At 34.6% G+C, this 16,626-nt stretch overlaps 1 protein-coding gene across 8 annotated transcripts in view; it reads right to left on the bottom strand.

Moving 5' to 3' along the window:
- Nucleotides 1-9,513: 9,513 nt before the first annotated feature.
- The window catches only part of LOC113239458 (palmitoyltransferase ZDHHC15B), a 39,298-nt gene continuing 32,185 nt past the window's right edge, over nt 9,514-16,626 (bottom strand). Inside the window, exons 9-10 of one of the 8 annotated variants that reach the window (XM_026476478.1) lie at nt 13,957-14,061; nt 9,517-10,122 (exon numbers count right to left, since the gene is read on the bottom strand). In XM_026476478.1, the coding sequence (XP_026332263.1) occupies nt 9,981-10,122; nt 13,957-14,061 (247 nt within the window). In that variant the 3' untranslated portion in view covers nt 9,517-9,980. Of the gene's footprint in view, nt 10,123-10,544; nt 10,726-13,956; nt 14,062-16,626 lie in introns of those variants that run through there. The other 7 variants (XM_026476477.1, XM_026476480.1, XM_026476481.1 and 4 more) reach the window with 7 other exon arrangements.

Below are 16,626 nucleotides of genomic sequence, written 5' to 3'. Positions count from 1 at the left end.
ACTCATTTCCAAATTCCTAGTACTTAACTTTCACTTCTTACTTCCATTCTTCTTTGTATCACTTGTTGTACATCTTCAATTTCCAATCTTCTCGTGCGCGTAATAACTAAATCTTCTTCATTACATTAACGTGCTTTCTTTGTGTAACTGTGCATTGTTTTATTACTTCGCATCATTTGCTAGCTACCTATAAACCCGCTTGCCTACTCTACCTGAACCAGCGCTTCTCCACTACGTCCTGGGTTCGATTCCCGGCCGATACTTGTTTGGTTACACCAGTAACCCACAATATTATAAAAAAAGTCTGTTCAGGTCGTAATAAGGCTAGATTTAGTGGATCAAAAAAAAAGGAAGAAGAAAAATTATAAGGGTATTTTACTGTCCACACTGGAATAAGCTTATTCCAGTGTGGACAGGACTTAGATTGCACTAAAAAACTCTAGTAGCTTAGATTGCACTAAAAAAGTCGTGATTTAAAAAGTTTGTTCTAGACATAAAAAACTAGATTTAGGCGTTTTGCTGTTTTGAAGTTATAGCATTTAACTATTGACGCTGAAATAATCTTATTCCGGCGGAACCATTTTTAAATCTCAAGAACCACAGCTTCCAGCTTAGATCTAATTGCTCCCAGAAAAAAATTGTTAGTGAATCAGCTCTACTAAAATTGTAATTTTAGATTTATAGACGCGCCTACAATAGAGACAAGACTCATGTCCACTTTTTTGCACTAAACTTAAGTACGTCTTAAACCAGTGCTTTAAATTGATTAGACACTTTTTAACACAATGTATTAAAAGCGTATTTTGCATTGTAAGCGTCGATTCCAGCATGCTTAAGTTTAGAACACACACAAAGCAACGTAATCATATTCTATTCGGTTAAAGAAACAAACTACATCTAAATATATATGATTTATTCATTTATTAGACATTTCATTAAATTACAAAATCATTGCACATGTATGTAACATTTTTTTCCATTAACACCCCATTAGTTGCGATTTACAATAAAAAAAATTATGTAGTGTCAAATGATATTGTAAAACTTGGTAATACAAAAATTTAATACTAGGTAATATAAAAATGGAATACAAAGGCGGTAAAAAGGAATATAATTGTTTTATGAAATAAGTATAAATTAAGAAAATTAGTTCGAAAGTAAACACCTACTTATAAAAGCTTTTCTTATAAATTCAATTAACACGGTGCACATTTAAATAAAAGATACAATCTTTTTCCCTGTAGCATAGTTCCCAAGTGAATAAACATGTTCTTTTAGGCGTACAGGTACAACCATAGATTTAGTATTGGTACATAATTTATAGACCTAAAGGCCAATGGCTACAACATGGCTACAACTATTTATTTTCTCAATCTTCGGCAATCTTCGGATTTTCTGAGTGCACCCGAATACAAATTAGATTTATACATATTAATTAAATTAAATTCAGAACGTACTTTATAGTTGTTTTGTTTCAATTTTCATGCGAACTATATGGAGGTAAAAAACTATTTGCTTTTTTAACCGACTTGAAAAAAGGAAGGAAGAAAATATTTTTTTGTGTCTATTAATCGCGTAACATTACTCCAAGATTTGTAAACCGATTTCGATAATTCTTTTTTGTTGGAAAGGAGGTACCTCACTATGGAACCACCATTGAAATTTGAAGAAAATGTCCCACCTCTAAGAGTGGCAAATAAGGGGATGAAAAATTAGATAGAAGATTCCATATACTTTTGGGTTCGGGTTTTTTTTAATATAAAACGCTATAATTATATAATAACATTTTACTCTTTAACCATATATGGTTTACACCAAACAAGTTATCAAAACTATAACAAAAATAAAGATTAGTAGCTACTTTATATATACGTATATACATCAAAGGCGATTGAGTGCCTCCGGTCTGCTTCAAGTGCAAATGGCGACAGAAATCTGACGACAGCCGAAACACGAAGATTGCCCAGATATAACCAGAAAATGTTATTTTGTACTGTAAGCAAAGAATTTGCGTTTTCGTGCGTAGCCAATAAAAAAATAATATTCCTTCACTTAATACCAGCTACTTACTATATATTACAATAGTGCGACATTTTTTAGACATAAACGAGACAAACTTTTGTCTCTTATAAGTGCATACATTCTTCCCCTAACTCCTTAACAGCATATTATATAATATACTAACAGCAATAAAACTATTATTTTCTTGCATAAAGTAACCTGTGAATTAACTCGTCCTTCAAGACTGCAATGAAACGACGTAAGTACTCTCAAAACAAGGTTCCATTGTCATCATTATCTCTAATTATAAAGACCCCTATTAATTTAAAAATGTACTATTCAATAAAACCTATTTTTACGAATCCATATTAATTGTGTACTTGACATAACAATTTCTGTGAATCACTCAAAGATTATAATTCTATGAAGAAACAACACAATTATTTCATTTATATTCCCATCAAGTTTCACAGACTTAACAATTTCTAGAACAGCGAATCACTCAAAGATCATAATTCTATGAAGAAACATAATATATTAACAGTGAATCATAATTCTATGAAGAAACAAAATATTTACTTCATTTATATTCCCATCAAGTTTCACAATATAACAAGGCCACGAAATATTCATATATCTCTTTTAGAACGATCCTTAATTACTATTAAGGAAGTAAATAAATATTGCCAAATTTAGTAACACACAACAATAACAATGTTTAGCGTACACCAATAAAAATGGCAAGTCTAAAACACACTATAAATTCAATTACAGCATTTATAATTATTTCTAAGTTACATTTATAGTAAATACAACACTCTTTAAATAACCAAGCTTCTGATATAGAGAAATTGCTTCAGTACATAAATGCTATTTGGTTGAATTAGAACAATTTATACACGAGCCCCCGTAGCATCGCTATCTAAATTAGATCTGATTGAGACAGTCAATAGCGCGCGCTTATTTCAATTTTATCGCGCGCGTGTCGCGACTACCATGCGTAGCCATGCTACGGGAGCTGAACGTCTATTGCCATCAGAGCGCCTGTCCACATGTTTTACTCAATTATGATATCAAGCTAAGGGATGAATAAGTCGTGCGCTTGGTGGTAAGAGACATGTCTATCCATAACAGTTGCAGTGCTACTTAAAATCGCAAATATCTGAGGGGCATTGCCACTGCGCCCGTCACCCTCAGACAAACGTAACAAGTCACATTTACCTGTCATTTCACCAGCACCTTTAACTACTGCTTGGCCGCAGAAATAGGTATGTTGATAGTATGAACTCTTTTACAATACTAAAATTTGAGAAAATCCTGTTTTAATATTGGACCTACTGAGATCAAAATTACAATAAAGCCCATTAATCAATATCATAGCTAAATTGTTCTAATTCTCATAACAATACACGCGAATGTTGCTTAAAACTATCTATAATGTACCCCTTCGCAGCAGTCTTTTATATTCAAAAGCACTTTTATGTACATTGCACAGCGTAAAGTTACGATTGTAATGCATTAATCATTAATGGCTCATGTACGATTCTCGGGTACTTGTCAAAGTAGATTTGGTAATCATAGATTGAATAATGATGATTAGAATATGAGCTAAGTCTGTTTCATTCCCTATGAGTAGTACCAAGGGGGTACAGCTAGGAACACCTTTATTCAAATACACAACAGCTTTATTAAGTAATGTTTGTTTTCTGCTGAACATCTAGTGCACTGGCAAGCAATATAGTACAGTATGAGACAATTATGGTAACTCGATAAAACTTAGCAGCGCGGGTTAGCGATGAAAGAGACTCAGACTCGATTTTACAGGACTCGACTCTAAAATTACAGGAGGTCTAATGACAGGAGGTTCGAGTTTTCATTATACTAAAAGACTTGAACGACTCGAGTTGTTTGCAATGGACTTATACCTATTTTATGTCTTATTAAACCCGAATTTTATAGTAAATAATCTAAAAAAAAAAAATCTCCTAATATCCTAATAAGAATTAGGATTCAAAGAGTTATTTTAAGCAATAGGTACGAGATTTAAGACCTAATTATATAATGATTGCATACATTACTTTTTCTGCGAGTAAATTAAAATAATGAAATATAACCAATATTTAAAGCCTATGGAAATCCAGTTCTAACGTGCTCTTTTTTTATTTTGTGTAATATTGGTCTGTAACCACTTTTGTTATTACGAAGTCCTGGTACTTTTGTTTAAACTTCTTTAGAAACCCGTGCACAGTAGTGAGATACAATTTATCTGTAATAACATAGAACAAACATATACATAAAAATCTCGCCTGTCACCTGTTCAGACTGTGGACCTCCACTTAATACGTTCATAAATAGTATGTTTCATTCATCATTATGGTCAAACGACAGTATCAGACACTTAGGGTCGTATTCTAGAACTTTACTCAATGCTCAAGTCAGGATTTGAGAATAGTTTAAAGCACTCGAAATCATACTCAAGTCCCTGCCATTAGGGTCGTATTTCCAGTGCTTGTGTTTCCATTGCAATTCTGACTTGAGCATCGAGTAGCGTTCTAGAATACGACTTTAAGGGTCGTATTACAGAACTCTACTCAATGCTCAAGACAGGATCTGAGTATGATTTCAAGCACTGGAAATACAACCCAAATGGCAGGGACTTGAGTATGATTTCGAGTGCTTTAAACCATACTCAAATCCTGACTTGAACATTAAGTAGAGTTCTAGAATACGACCCTAAAATTTGATAAAATACTTTGACTGTTGTTCTGTATCCATTCATTTTTATATTAAAGAAACAAATAACTCCCAAAAAACAAATTCTTGAATTGGTTATAACTAACTGGCTTCTGTGAACAAAGCTACTTTAACGTTACCCATCAATCGTAAAATAAATATTTTGTGGGTAGAAGTAATATCACGCCATACGGCTCATGACTCGCGACTCCCGAGGCTATAAGGCGCCAGTCATTTTAGTTGTTTTAGTCCCATAAGTATTTTAAGCTTCCTAGGGTTAAAAGACTTCGACTCGATTTAGTCTTCAGTTTTTGTCTTATGACTCAAGACTTGAGGGTTTAAAAGACTAGACTATAGTCCATCTGTTTAGGTACTTAACTAAATGTAAACAATCTTGAGATGTCTATTTAATGAAATATACATTTATAAAATGATTTTCCCTTACCTTCAAATACAAAATACAAATACTTAGCTTCATATGAAATTGCATGCCTATATTTATACCTATTGATTTGTAAAGCATGTGTTTCAATAAAAAGATGTGTCAAGATTGTTTACATTTAGTTAAGTACCTAAACAAATGGACTATAGTCGTGAGGCGTTAAAAATTAGTCGAGGTTTTTTTAAAAGGCCTTAAAAGACTGAGTCTCTTTCATAACTAGCGCGGGTTGCATACGCGCCGTGTATGGACGCACACATTCGCGTAATAATAATGAAAGGCGTAACCAGCAGTCGGCTGCCCCATATCAAAACCTAGTAAGTGCTTTAGACAAAATTTTACAAGAGAGCCCAGAAACACAAATTTTTAATGTAAAAACTTAATAGTGTTAGGTAGGCTACCAATCAACGAATATATTGATGTCACAAAAATGATTACAACTTGCACATACATTATTACATATTTTATACCCTTACTAATTTTAAATATTTACGTGCAAAAGTTACTGTAGCCAGCCAGAATGGAGACACAGTATAAGCATTTCCTAGGTATGTGATTTAGTTAATGCCGTAGAAAATTTAAAATAAAATTCAATTTTCACTAACTAAATTAATAGAACGACTAAGATTTTCAGTACGAGTAAAGTTAATTATCCACTAATTGTAAATATGTGTAAATAAAATATTTGTCCCTTATTAGGTTTTGCTCTGGAGCAGCGGCGCTATGCAACGCGAGTGCATCGCGAGATTGTGCGAATGTGTACGTCCGTATACAGTACGTAGCGGGCGCGCACACATACAAGCCGCTGCTATGTTTGTATTGAGTTACCATACTTGTCTTGTTATACTACGTACAAGACTTCCGATTTTTATAAACTACTACTGGCATAAAGCCGTCGCCAGGCTTCACGCTAGTCATCTGTATCTGAAGACCTCTCCCAGGAATACAGCTCCGGTTAGCTTCCATATTTCGAGTACTACGACGAAGGCACCAATGCGATATTGAACCACAAAATGATTATAACACTACGATATGTACTTAATAATAAATCTAGTTTTTTTTACATAATTTCCTTTATACTTAGCTAAAAGCTTCAGACAAATTATTAAAGCCTCCCAGCTTCACGCACGACATGTAAATTATTGCCTAGTACGATAACTTTTACACTATATTGCAAATTTAGGTGAATTTCTAAAATAAAGTGATAATATTCGTGACACGTCGTGGCGCCTCATCTTCCGCTAAAAAACTTGCGCAAACGTTGGCGCTCGTCAAAATGTGCAGTTCGGGGAAAACAGTCGCCAGTTTATAATACAGGTACCGTTTACCCTAATCAAGATCAGATAGAAGTACAAACGTGCAAATTACTTGCTCAAGTTGTAAAACCTGGTACGTGTTACACAGCGCTACGTAAATAATTTTTCGTTTCGGCTCGCACTCGTTTTGTTAAGCTCTACGTAGCGCGCCTGTCAAAATTGTACTTCAAGTCATCTATACATCTTAAAAATGCCAAGTTTTGTACAGTTTTATATGTGAACTTTATTTGTAAGTCAATGATGTGAACGGACTATCGGTGCGAAGAACTACAACAATCAAAGAACATACAGTCAAACACAATTTGTACATTTGCGAATTTTTTGCAGTCACAGTGTACGTCAACGTCGCCATTGTATTGATTTCGTCATAATGCAACTAACACGAAATATTATGTTGATTAATCTTATCATTATTTTAAATATCGAGTTCTTAGGTTTTCGCAATAGGAAAATAAAACTATTTTTTTATTTGTTTTTTCAGTCATCCGTGACCATCATAGGACCTGCAAAGGGTCCGAAACCTTGGTTTGTTTGAAAAAACAAATATACGTAATTTAGTATCTAAAAAAAACTTTCTGTTCAACTGGTGTACATAATAGTACTATGGAACTGGCTATTGCAATCGGTAATCAAGCGATCAACATAACGAATTCACCGTGACGTGTAAATTCGTGCGAAAACATAATAATTTTATGTTCAGAGCAATTTTGAACATTTAGTTTAGAGCTGTTAAAATAATCGACACCATAATATTAGATTGTCCTTGCAATTGCATTTTTTTTAAATAAGAACTTTGTTATAAATCGACTAAACAGTTTTTCGTAGAAGATTTAAAATGGCAAAGTCAAGAATATAATGTGCCACGGGCGCTTTCTTCTTCTGTGATGAATAAAAGAAATAAAAAAAAAATACTTTGCTTATTTTAGATACATTCTCGAGAAAAAAGGTAAAATTAAATGATTAAAGAAAAATGAAACTGTAAGCTCCAGCAGTATGGCCAATTAGGCGCCTTAGCCTGTCCCAGAGGACAAAAATTTTACTGCTATTAGCTTCTTTTAGATAGCTGCCACCATTAAAATCAGTTAAATAGATTTTTCGAGCTTAGTATTGTTTTATTGGCACCTACTTTAACGTGGAAGCCCTAATGAAATGCTTAGCAGTCAGGTGTGTGTTGCACAACCACTGAGCTTAAATGGAATACCACTGCAATGGCTTCATTCGTACGACTTATAACTTAAAATACTCGTTCCAGGCCATCAGTGCGCTTCTGTAAACAAACCGAGCTAAACCAATACTAGTCACACTAAAGATCAAACCTCCCTTTTGTCATATTTTTACAACCATTGCATAACCTTGTAGTAGAATAAAATTTACATTTCTATTTCATAGGAAGAATAATACAAAATTTATAACCAAATACAGGTGACGTTCTTACACTTTGAAGCTTATAAGCTAAAAACTCTAAAAAGTAGATAGTTGCAACTTGTATAAAAACTAATTGCGTAAACAAAGCCATCGGTGTCGATTTCTATGTATACCAAAACGAAACTTTGACTGATATTTATAAAACTACCTTTGACTTCTACTAAACAAGCAAAACGAACTCTGCCCAAGTTTAAGCAAGAAGTTACGTAGTAAACTCAGTTTCTATTAATTTTTTCGTTTCGTTTAATTAACTCAGGCAAAATTCGTTTTGAAAATACGAAAAGCTTGCTTAGCTCGACACTTTTGCTAAGTCGAAATCAAAAGTTTGTTTTATAAGTATCAGCCTTAGGGTCGTATTCTAGAACTCTACTCAATGCTCAAGTCAGGATTGCACTGGAAACACAAGCACTGGAAATACGACCCTAATGGCAGGGACTTGAGTATGATTTCGAGTGCTTTAAACCATACTCAAATCCTGACATTAGCATTGAGTAGAGTTCTAGAATACGACTCTTAGTCTCTTTCCATTAGTACTTGAGTTAACAGCTGTCAAATTGACCTCCTTAGCAATTGTTGTCCTCTATATTCCAAGATGCTTAATTTGTTTCAAATTTTGTTTATAAGGAGCACTACAAACTTCAATTCACTATCCCCTCTACAATGAGGTAAAGATCTGTATTTTTCTTGATGAAATAAAAAGAAGCAGTCGCACGAATGTTTAGTCTACATATATAGGAATCGAGGCTACTACTTATCAACTACATAATGGGCAATGTTATAACCGATCATTAATCACTAAAACATAGTTATTCATTACAAGGTTAAAACCGCAACAGATCTTACAATCCCCTACCTCAATTGGACTTCAAAGAGTTTAAAGGATTCGACCTAACGGATGCGGTCACGCCTTTGCTATTGTTCGCGGAGTTCCTGGTTAATTAATTACATAAAGAACATCTACAATATTGTCCAATAATAAACGTACTATATATATTAAGTCATAAAGTCCTACATTTCTTTTGTACAAATTGGACCTTATTACTATGGTACGAGGTACATTCATTATTACAGCTTCACCATATTAATTACAGCTTCACAGACGACGTAGGTCAGTTTCTACTCAGCACCAAATTCACATAAAAAATATTCTAAGGGCGTACGCTGCGTGAAGCGGGACTTCACTACGGGCTCGCGCGCGGGTATCAACTTAAGCTGGACGTAGTTTTGTTTTGTTGAATCGACCAGTTTACGAAGCGAACGCCCTAAGCCAGCAACGTTCTCACCCGCAAGCTTGCTCGCTACTAAAACAATGAAACATCTCAGCACTCGTACTCGTTTATGGATTTATAATATTGTTCTACAGTTTTCTAGAATCTCATTTTGCTAAATCCATCAGCTGAAACTCAACTTGAAGTTCAGCCTGAAATTAAACCCCACGTACAGACAGTTACGTAAAAGTTTGTAAACCGGGTTCATTTGGTATGGCTAACAGAAGAGAATGTGAAAAAGTTAATAAAAGAATTTAAAAAGGGATAGTGACTTTATTGCTGTTAAATTGAAGATAACAAAACTATTTTTTAATAGCAGAATGTAGCAGAATACCAGATACATGTGAAACACACCGCTTTTGTTGCGCTGCAGACCTTTTCATTTCCCAACACTATTGTCTAATACTAAACCTAGTGTGCAAGAATAGAAAGTACTATTTATTTTGTAGTAGTGGTTTGCAGTCTTTTATTTAACAGCCTGTACTTTTAAGGTCAAGTGCGCATATTGTATGTTTACGAGTAAATACACATTACGAGTAAATGCGCAATTGACATATACAATCGGTGTAAACAATGTCATTCGCTTTCATTTAAAGGGAGCAAGAGAACTACAAAAGACTCGAGGCCAAGTGTAGTGCGAGGAAGACACTACACTTGATCTGCGGTCATTTGTAAATATAATTAGTATAAGGTAATCCATCCATTGTCAGATTCCGGTAGTCCCAATGATAATTGTACCAGTGGGATTCAAACGTAAGTGGGCAAGCCAGCACGCGATGGTGCCGGCATGGCGTGTACTCATAGTTCATCGTACGACGAACTCTCCCTCTCGTCGTAGGGCTGCGCTCGCTCTCCCCAACGCTCCCATCGCTCCGAACTCAACAGCGACTCCGTATCTTCATCTTGCCGCGGCAGAGGGTAGACGATCCCGTCGCCAAAGCTACGCCATTCCATTATCAAATTATAAACCACTTCTTTCACGTGTGTGGCTTAGCCTATTTACACAAATTTGTATCGTGTCCATTGTCGTGTGACATGTATAACATGCTTCATTAAAAATATAATAACAACATTGACTATAAACGATTGTGCTATTCAAATAAAATGTTCTACAGCATATATCTACTTGTTCGCCTAGTACTCTACATTAACTACGTGACTACGTTAAATAAAACCTGAGCGAAAACATTTAGGCGCTAAAACAAAATTAGCATGCAAAGGGACACTTATAAATTTTAAATCACTAACGAAGTTGTTTTGAATTGAAAATTTAAAAAGAAGTGAATGACATAAAATTTGGAATAGATATATCCGAAAACGATGACCACGCCAATGAATGAAAAGCATGTTTGATTAGTTAAAAATATTTATTTCAAACTTGTGATAATATTTGTGAAATGGAAAATTTACGTAATAAAGTACTATGTATAGTAAACTTGAAATAAAATTATAAAATGCGATTTATCCTTATACAATTTGCGGGGCGGTGCGGCCCTTGCGTGGGCACAGTCTCCAACTCTCAGTCTCGTGTCCCAACTCCACGCTAAAATTGTAACAATAACATTCGATCGACTCAATTTTGATTTTCTCAATTTTGATGGTTATTTGTTAAGTACTAACAACCTCGCAGTACTGTATTACTAACATCATAAAACAGCAACTTTTGTTCAATGACTTTTAATAATTCATTAAATTTCACTTTCGTACAGAAATAAAAATATTTAAATAAATCGTTCTAAATGGTAACAACTCGTGCGGTAGCAAAAGAAAGCACCCACCACTAAAATTATTTTCATGAATAATTTCACGCAGGAGGCGTTGCTAAAAATACAAATATAAAAAGTGTCAGATACAACAAAAACTTAAAAGTTCATTTTTAGTAATCACTTTTGTTTTCATGGAAAAAAGTGGTTGTTTATGATGTTGGTAATATAGTTGTAAGTATTTTACAAATAATCTTGTATATATGTATATATAATATACATAATTTTGAAGTATATTCGAAACATTTTCAGGTGCTACAGATTTGGTTTGCAATAGTTTATAGATAATTTTACCAAGTTGGTTATTTCCGAAGACTTTCACGTTATTCTCGAACATGAGTAAATTTTTTATAACTACAATTTAAACCACGAACCAAAGAGGTAATTTTAGAAATCCCGAAAACATTATTTGTGGCGGAAAATCAAGTTCTCCCTTTGAAGATTGGTCTGAAGTAATAAATTTATTTGATCAATACAAAATATGATAATGTAAATTTATTAATAATTAGTTGTTTTGCAGAGAGCTTTATTATTTTACAAAAATAATTAAATTCAATTTATTTAAGTGGCTTTTTTTTTTTAATTTATTTAAAAGAGCTTGCCTATTTGCGTCTTTGCTCCATGGCTAGAAAGTAGTAAAGAAAAATTTAACTTTAAAAAAGTTGTTACATAAAACCGGTATGAAACGCCATTTCTGTTTTAATACAGAGCCACTAGTGACAAAATTTGGAACTAAAAAATTATAGCATATAATGTAAAAGACCATCATCAATGAATCATAAATCAATGCGGCGTACTTTTTTTAGTCTTATATATAACATTAAAACTGAAAGCCAATCGGCAGCTTAAAATTTGGCAGCGATATTATGTATCGGAAGAACATTACGTCATAAATAAATTACGAATAATAAACCTGCATCTACTGGCTAAAGTAAATACCCATGAAAGTCTTGAAATCAGTAACACGTAATCTGTAGAACCTAAATAACCAAAATATAAATAAAATAAAAAAGTAAAGACTGAGAGAGTTAAAGTGTAGAAAGCAATATTATATAATCCATATAAATATACAGCACACAGACGTGTCCATAAAATATTGATATGATGAAATTGTTTACCAACAGGTGTATATTTCGTATCCTTTTGCTTGCTAATCTGGCTAGGCTTCACTAAGCAATAGCAACATTTAGCATTATTTTATAGACCAGTGATTAACCGTCATTAATACGCCCAGGCATTTGATAAAATGCCGAACATAAGCAAACAATACAACAAACAATGACAACAAAATTGCAAAATAAAACAACTAAATGAATTTTATACAGAGTTATTTCTCGGACTCTAAATTCGAGCAGCCTTGCATTTTTCTTTTAAATTATAGAACATGAATATTGTTATGATCGAAAACAAAAACTCTCCCCAGTATAAAAAAAATTCAAATTTTAAACATGGACACACAGAAACGTCTCTTTGCATGGTAGTTTTGATAGTTTTAAATCAATGAAACATTTTGTAAGCTAGGGTATTTCATATTGAAAATGCAAGCTGGCTTGAACAATGTGTAGTATGTCGGGAGTGTGTTAAAATTAACACACAAAATATTAAGGTCGGTTGGATAATAATTAAAACTGAAACAAGGCAATATTTGATAACCTTAATCGCTCAGTTACATGAGGAGACAGTTTTCGCGCTGTCGCCGAGCCGCCACCACCACACCACACCTTCGTGTACAAATCTGAATTCAATTTTCTAGGCAACAACATTTCAATCCCTCTGAATAATACAACCGCGCGGCGACTGCGCGGTACCGCCACATAGACCAAATTCAAGCCAGGTTCGCCCGCGCGCCCGTGACGATCATTTAAGTTAAAACGTAAAAGCTAAATAAATAGAGTGTATTTTGCCGTGACAGTTAGACGCACGCGGTCGCTGCGCGGCGGCAACGCGGACTCCGCTCTTCGACCGGGATGAAATTCGTGTCGAATAAATAGGCCCCAATGATTGCGATAACCTATGAAATTGATATTATTATCCATTCCCTTGCCCAATTCTTGTTGTCATTATTCAAACTACCCTTTCATTATTTACAACGCCGATTAATCACTTGGCCTATAACATCTATGATAAATAAAAAATAAAAAACCAAAACTCAAGAGAAAAAAGTTTATTGTGCACAAAACATACAAAGTACAATATAGGTTTTCGCTAGTAAATCTTTATCAGTCTTGTGTGTTGTATATAGCTCAGAAATAATAAATGCATTAAAAAGCAGTATGCAACATTGCACAGAGTCCCTGGGACATCTGTACGCATCGTATTTTCGTTGATTACAAAATTGTTATTACAATAACATTTATACGTCCAACTTCACCCGACCATCTGCCACATAACTTGAGCGTTGCGGTACATAGACTTTAAAGCATTTTCAATACACCTTTGCACAAGTACATTTAACGCGTTATAAGAAAAATTACAAATTTATTCCACATTTCACACGTGTATAGCAAAGTACTTTATTAAGTGATTAATAATTATAAATACGTTGAGCAAAGTAGGTTTGTAAAAAAATATTCAAAGATACCATGCATAGGATTTCTTATACATACTCTCTAAGACGCTTTCAAAAATGTAGATGGCGATTAGTTATTTTCGTTTGTTGTAGTCCATAGTAAGCTAGGCTCCTACGCTTATTTATAAAATGCCATTGTACAATCATGCTCGTTTCAAGGCTGTCGCAACAACCAGTCTTTACATATTATGGGAAAAATTGAAATTAATTGTAACAATTAATTCAGGTTCGTAACACATGATATCGTGTCAACAATTTATGGTACCACCATAGTTACATTCAATTTCCTTTACATAGTAACTGAAAAAGAGATGGAAAAGTATAAATCGTAATGACTGTAACACGAGTTTCGTAAGCGCCTACGCTTATAAAAGTCTATTATCACGTAACATCTCAAGGTATGTTCACAGTAACGGTGGACTGAATTCCGACTTTATCTGACCTTGAACGCGTGGTGCCCATGGACTCGTAGCCATGGGCCTCTTGAGTTGTGAACGTCTGCAGCTGGTGCTCGCGACGCACCGGGAAATCACACCCGTTGCCCAGGCTGACAAAACGACCATTGTAAGAAGGGTGACCAATTCAGCGGACGCGGTTAAGGCATACAAGGATTTAATCTGCTGCCCCGTAACAAAACCTAGTAAGTTCTTTAGACAAATTTGTACAGTAGAGCCCAAAAACACAAATCCAGGTCGCCCTTAAACAATTTACCTGACATCGAGTATATAACCAGATAGAGACATCAGTCAAATGGTTCTGATATCACTTATAAATATCTACTCTCGTTTGCACTGAAATATAGACAGCGCCAACAACTGACCTGTGTGCATGTCTCCGTATATTCCAAAAATATTTTGTATTTATTGTAATAAAAATGATATCTCTAACAATGGCGTGCTGTTCCATTCGGTGGTGTGGGGAAAAACAGCAAAATATCTAATTATAAAGCGTAAAGATATATTTTCGTCCATTATGGCGAAGCTCAAGTTAACTGGTCGATTTGAAGTGAAATAATTGACGACACCCGTCAATTGTTTCGAATTCGGGCTGGCCAATAGGAGCACAGTTGTCACAGTAATGATATGGCAGAATAGTTTTCAAACAAATTAAATGACATTTCGTCTCTATTTCTGGTTACACACTCGATGTTACCTGATAATGCTAAAAAAGTTAAGGTATCAATCAACGATTATATTGATGTCACAAAAACGATCGCAACTTATATATCGTATTATATTATATTATATGTATTTTATATCCTTACTAATATTGAATATTCATGTAAATAAGTAAAGTTACTGTTGCAGCGAGAATCAAGGCGCAGTATAAGCATTTGCTAGTTAGGTGGTTTAGTTATTGCATTAGAAAATTTGGAATAAAATTTGATTTTAGTTGACATATTAAATTAATGAAAACGACTAAGATTTTCAATATCACTAAAGTTCATTATCTACTAATTGCTAATCAAACTTAATCAGGCGCTGTAATTAGTTTAAAACCAAGCAAGTCTCAAATACTTGCCAAGTTTTGAATTGGTTAAAGAGACTTACAACATTTAGAAGAATTTTGAAGCGGCTGTCAACGCAATTAGGGGAGTGCTTACTATGGGAGTAGAATTCGGTTAAAAATTTGTCCTTTACTAGGTTTTGTTCTGGAGCAGCCGTAGTGCCCCTTTGACCACTTGCTGTTATCTGCCCGATAACCTATCAAGCACGTCATGAAGCAGTGAAAGAGGCTATTAGGGTCGTATTCTAGAACTCTATTCAATACACAAGTCAGGACTAGAGTATGATTCAAAGCACTAGAAATCATACTCATCCTTGCCATTAGGGTCGTATTTCCAGTGCTTTAAATCATACTCAAGTCTGCTCAAATCCTGACTTGAGCGTTGAGTAGAGTTCTGGAATACGACCCTTAGAATATAATCATGATGTGAGGCTTGTGTTACGCTATAGTTAGTTAACTAGTGCCGCGCATCTATAGCGGTGTCCAGACAGAAAATAAACATAATGATCGTTACACCCATTGACTTACAAATAAATGGACGACGGGTCTAATACAAAAACCACGAAAAAAATGTCCCAAGTCAACCTATTTAATCGTAGTGACATGTAAAGGAATATGAAAAAGCTAAAACGGTGAATTTAAATTGTAATGTCATCGCAGTACTGTCTAATTTTGCTTGCTTCGCTGTCAGTCGAACAAACGAAGACTAAACCGTGAATGACGCTATGTATCCGATTTTAACGCCCTATAAGTACGGACACTTTTTAGCGCGGACCCGACGTCCATATAATTGTAAGTCAATGGTTACACCATTAATTTGCGTGATCATTAGATCACTAAACGAATAACTTGATTTATTTGATAGTTATCAATTCAAAATGAAATTAGTGTACAATTGGCCTACTTGTAATGAGAAATTAAAGCTATAATTTATATTGCAATTTATTTTTTATCCAATCAACTTAAACTTCTTTATTGGGTTTGTAACCCATACCGTGTGTCTATCGCCTGTGGGAACCCACACTGGTCCGCTGCTAGCTATAGGTTTCTTAAAAAAAATTGAATTAATCATAACAGTTATTTCTTCGAGTTCTTAGGTTTCTTCGATTGTTACACATATAGAAATATAATTTCGGATATAAGTAAATTGAGTATATTTGTTTCCTTTCAAACAAACCAACGTTTCGGGCCCTTTACAGGTCCCATGGTCACGGCTGATTAAACGGTGAAATCACTAATTATGAGACCCCACAAAGGGCCCTGAACGTTGGTTTGTTTGAAAAAACAAATATATGAGATTTCGATCCGATAAAATAGTATCATTTCATATGCATAACTGTTCATCTTAACAGGCAATTGGTAACCGCTAATCTACCCTCAAAGAAAGACGTTCTAGTTCGTGCTCTTCTAGTATTGTTCTTTAATCAATTTGTACATCAGAGTGGTAAAGGTTAGGGCTCGTGCAGCGTGCCGGCGATATTTTGCGACTGCGGTCGCACCGACTCGCTGCGACTTGTTTTAACACGTAGAACTAAATGGCTTAATACAGCGTGCCCGCGACCGGCGACCATTGGTCGTGAGACTTGCAGCGATCAGTCGTCGCAAG

This window comes from Hyposmocoma kahamanoa, unplaced genomic scaffold, assembly GCF_003589595.1.
Source record: "Hyposmocoma kahamanoa isolate Upper Pololo Valley unplaced genomic scaffold, ASM358959v1 99879, whole genome shotgun sequence".
NCBI lineage: Eukaryota > Metazoa > Arthropoda > Insecta > Lepidoptera > Cosmopterigidae > Hyposmocoma > Hyposmocoma kahamanoa.
Note: the sequence above shows the minus strand (reverse complement) of the source record. Positions and strands in the feature narration are given on the sequence as shown.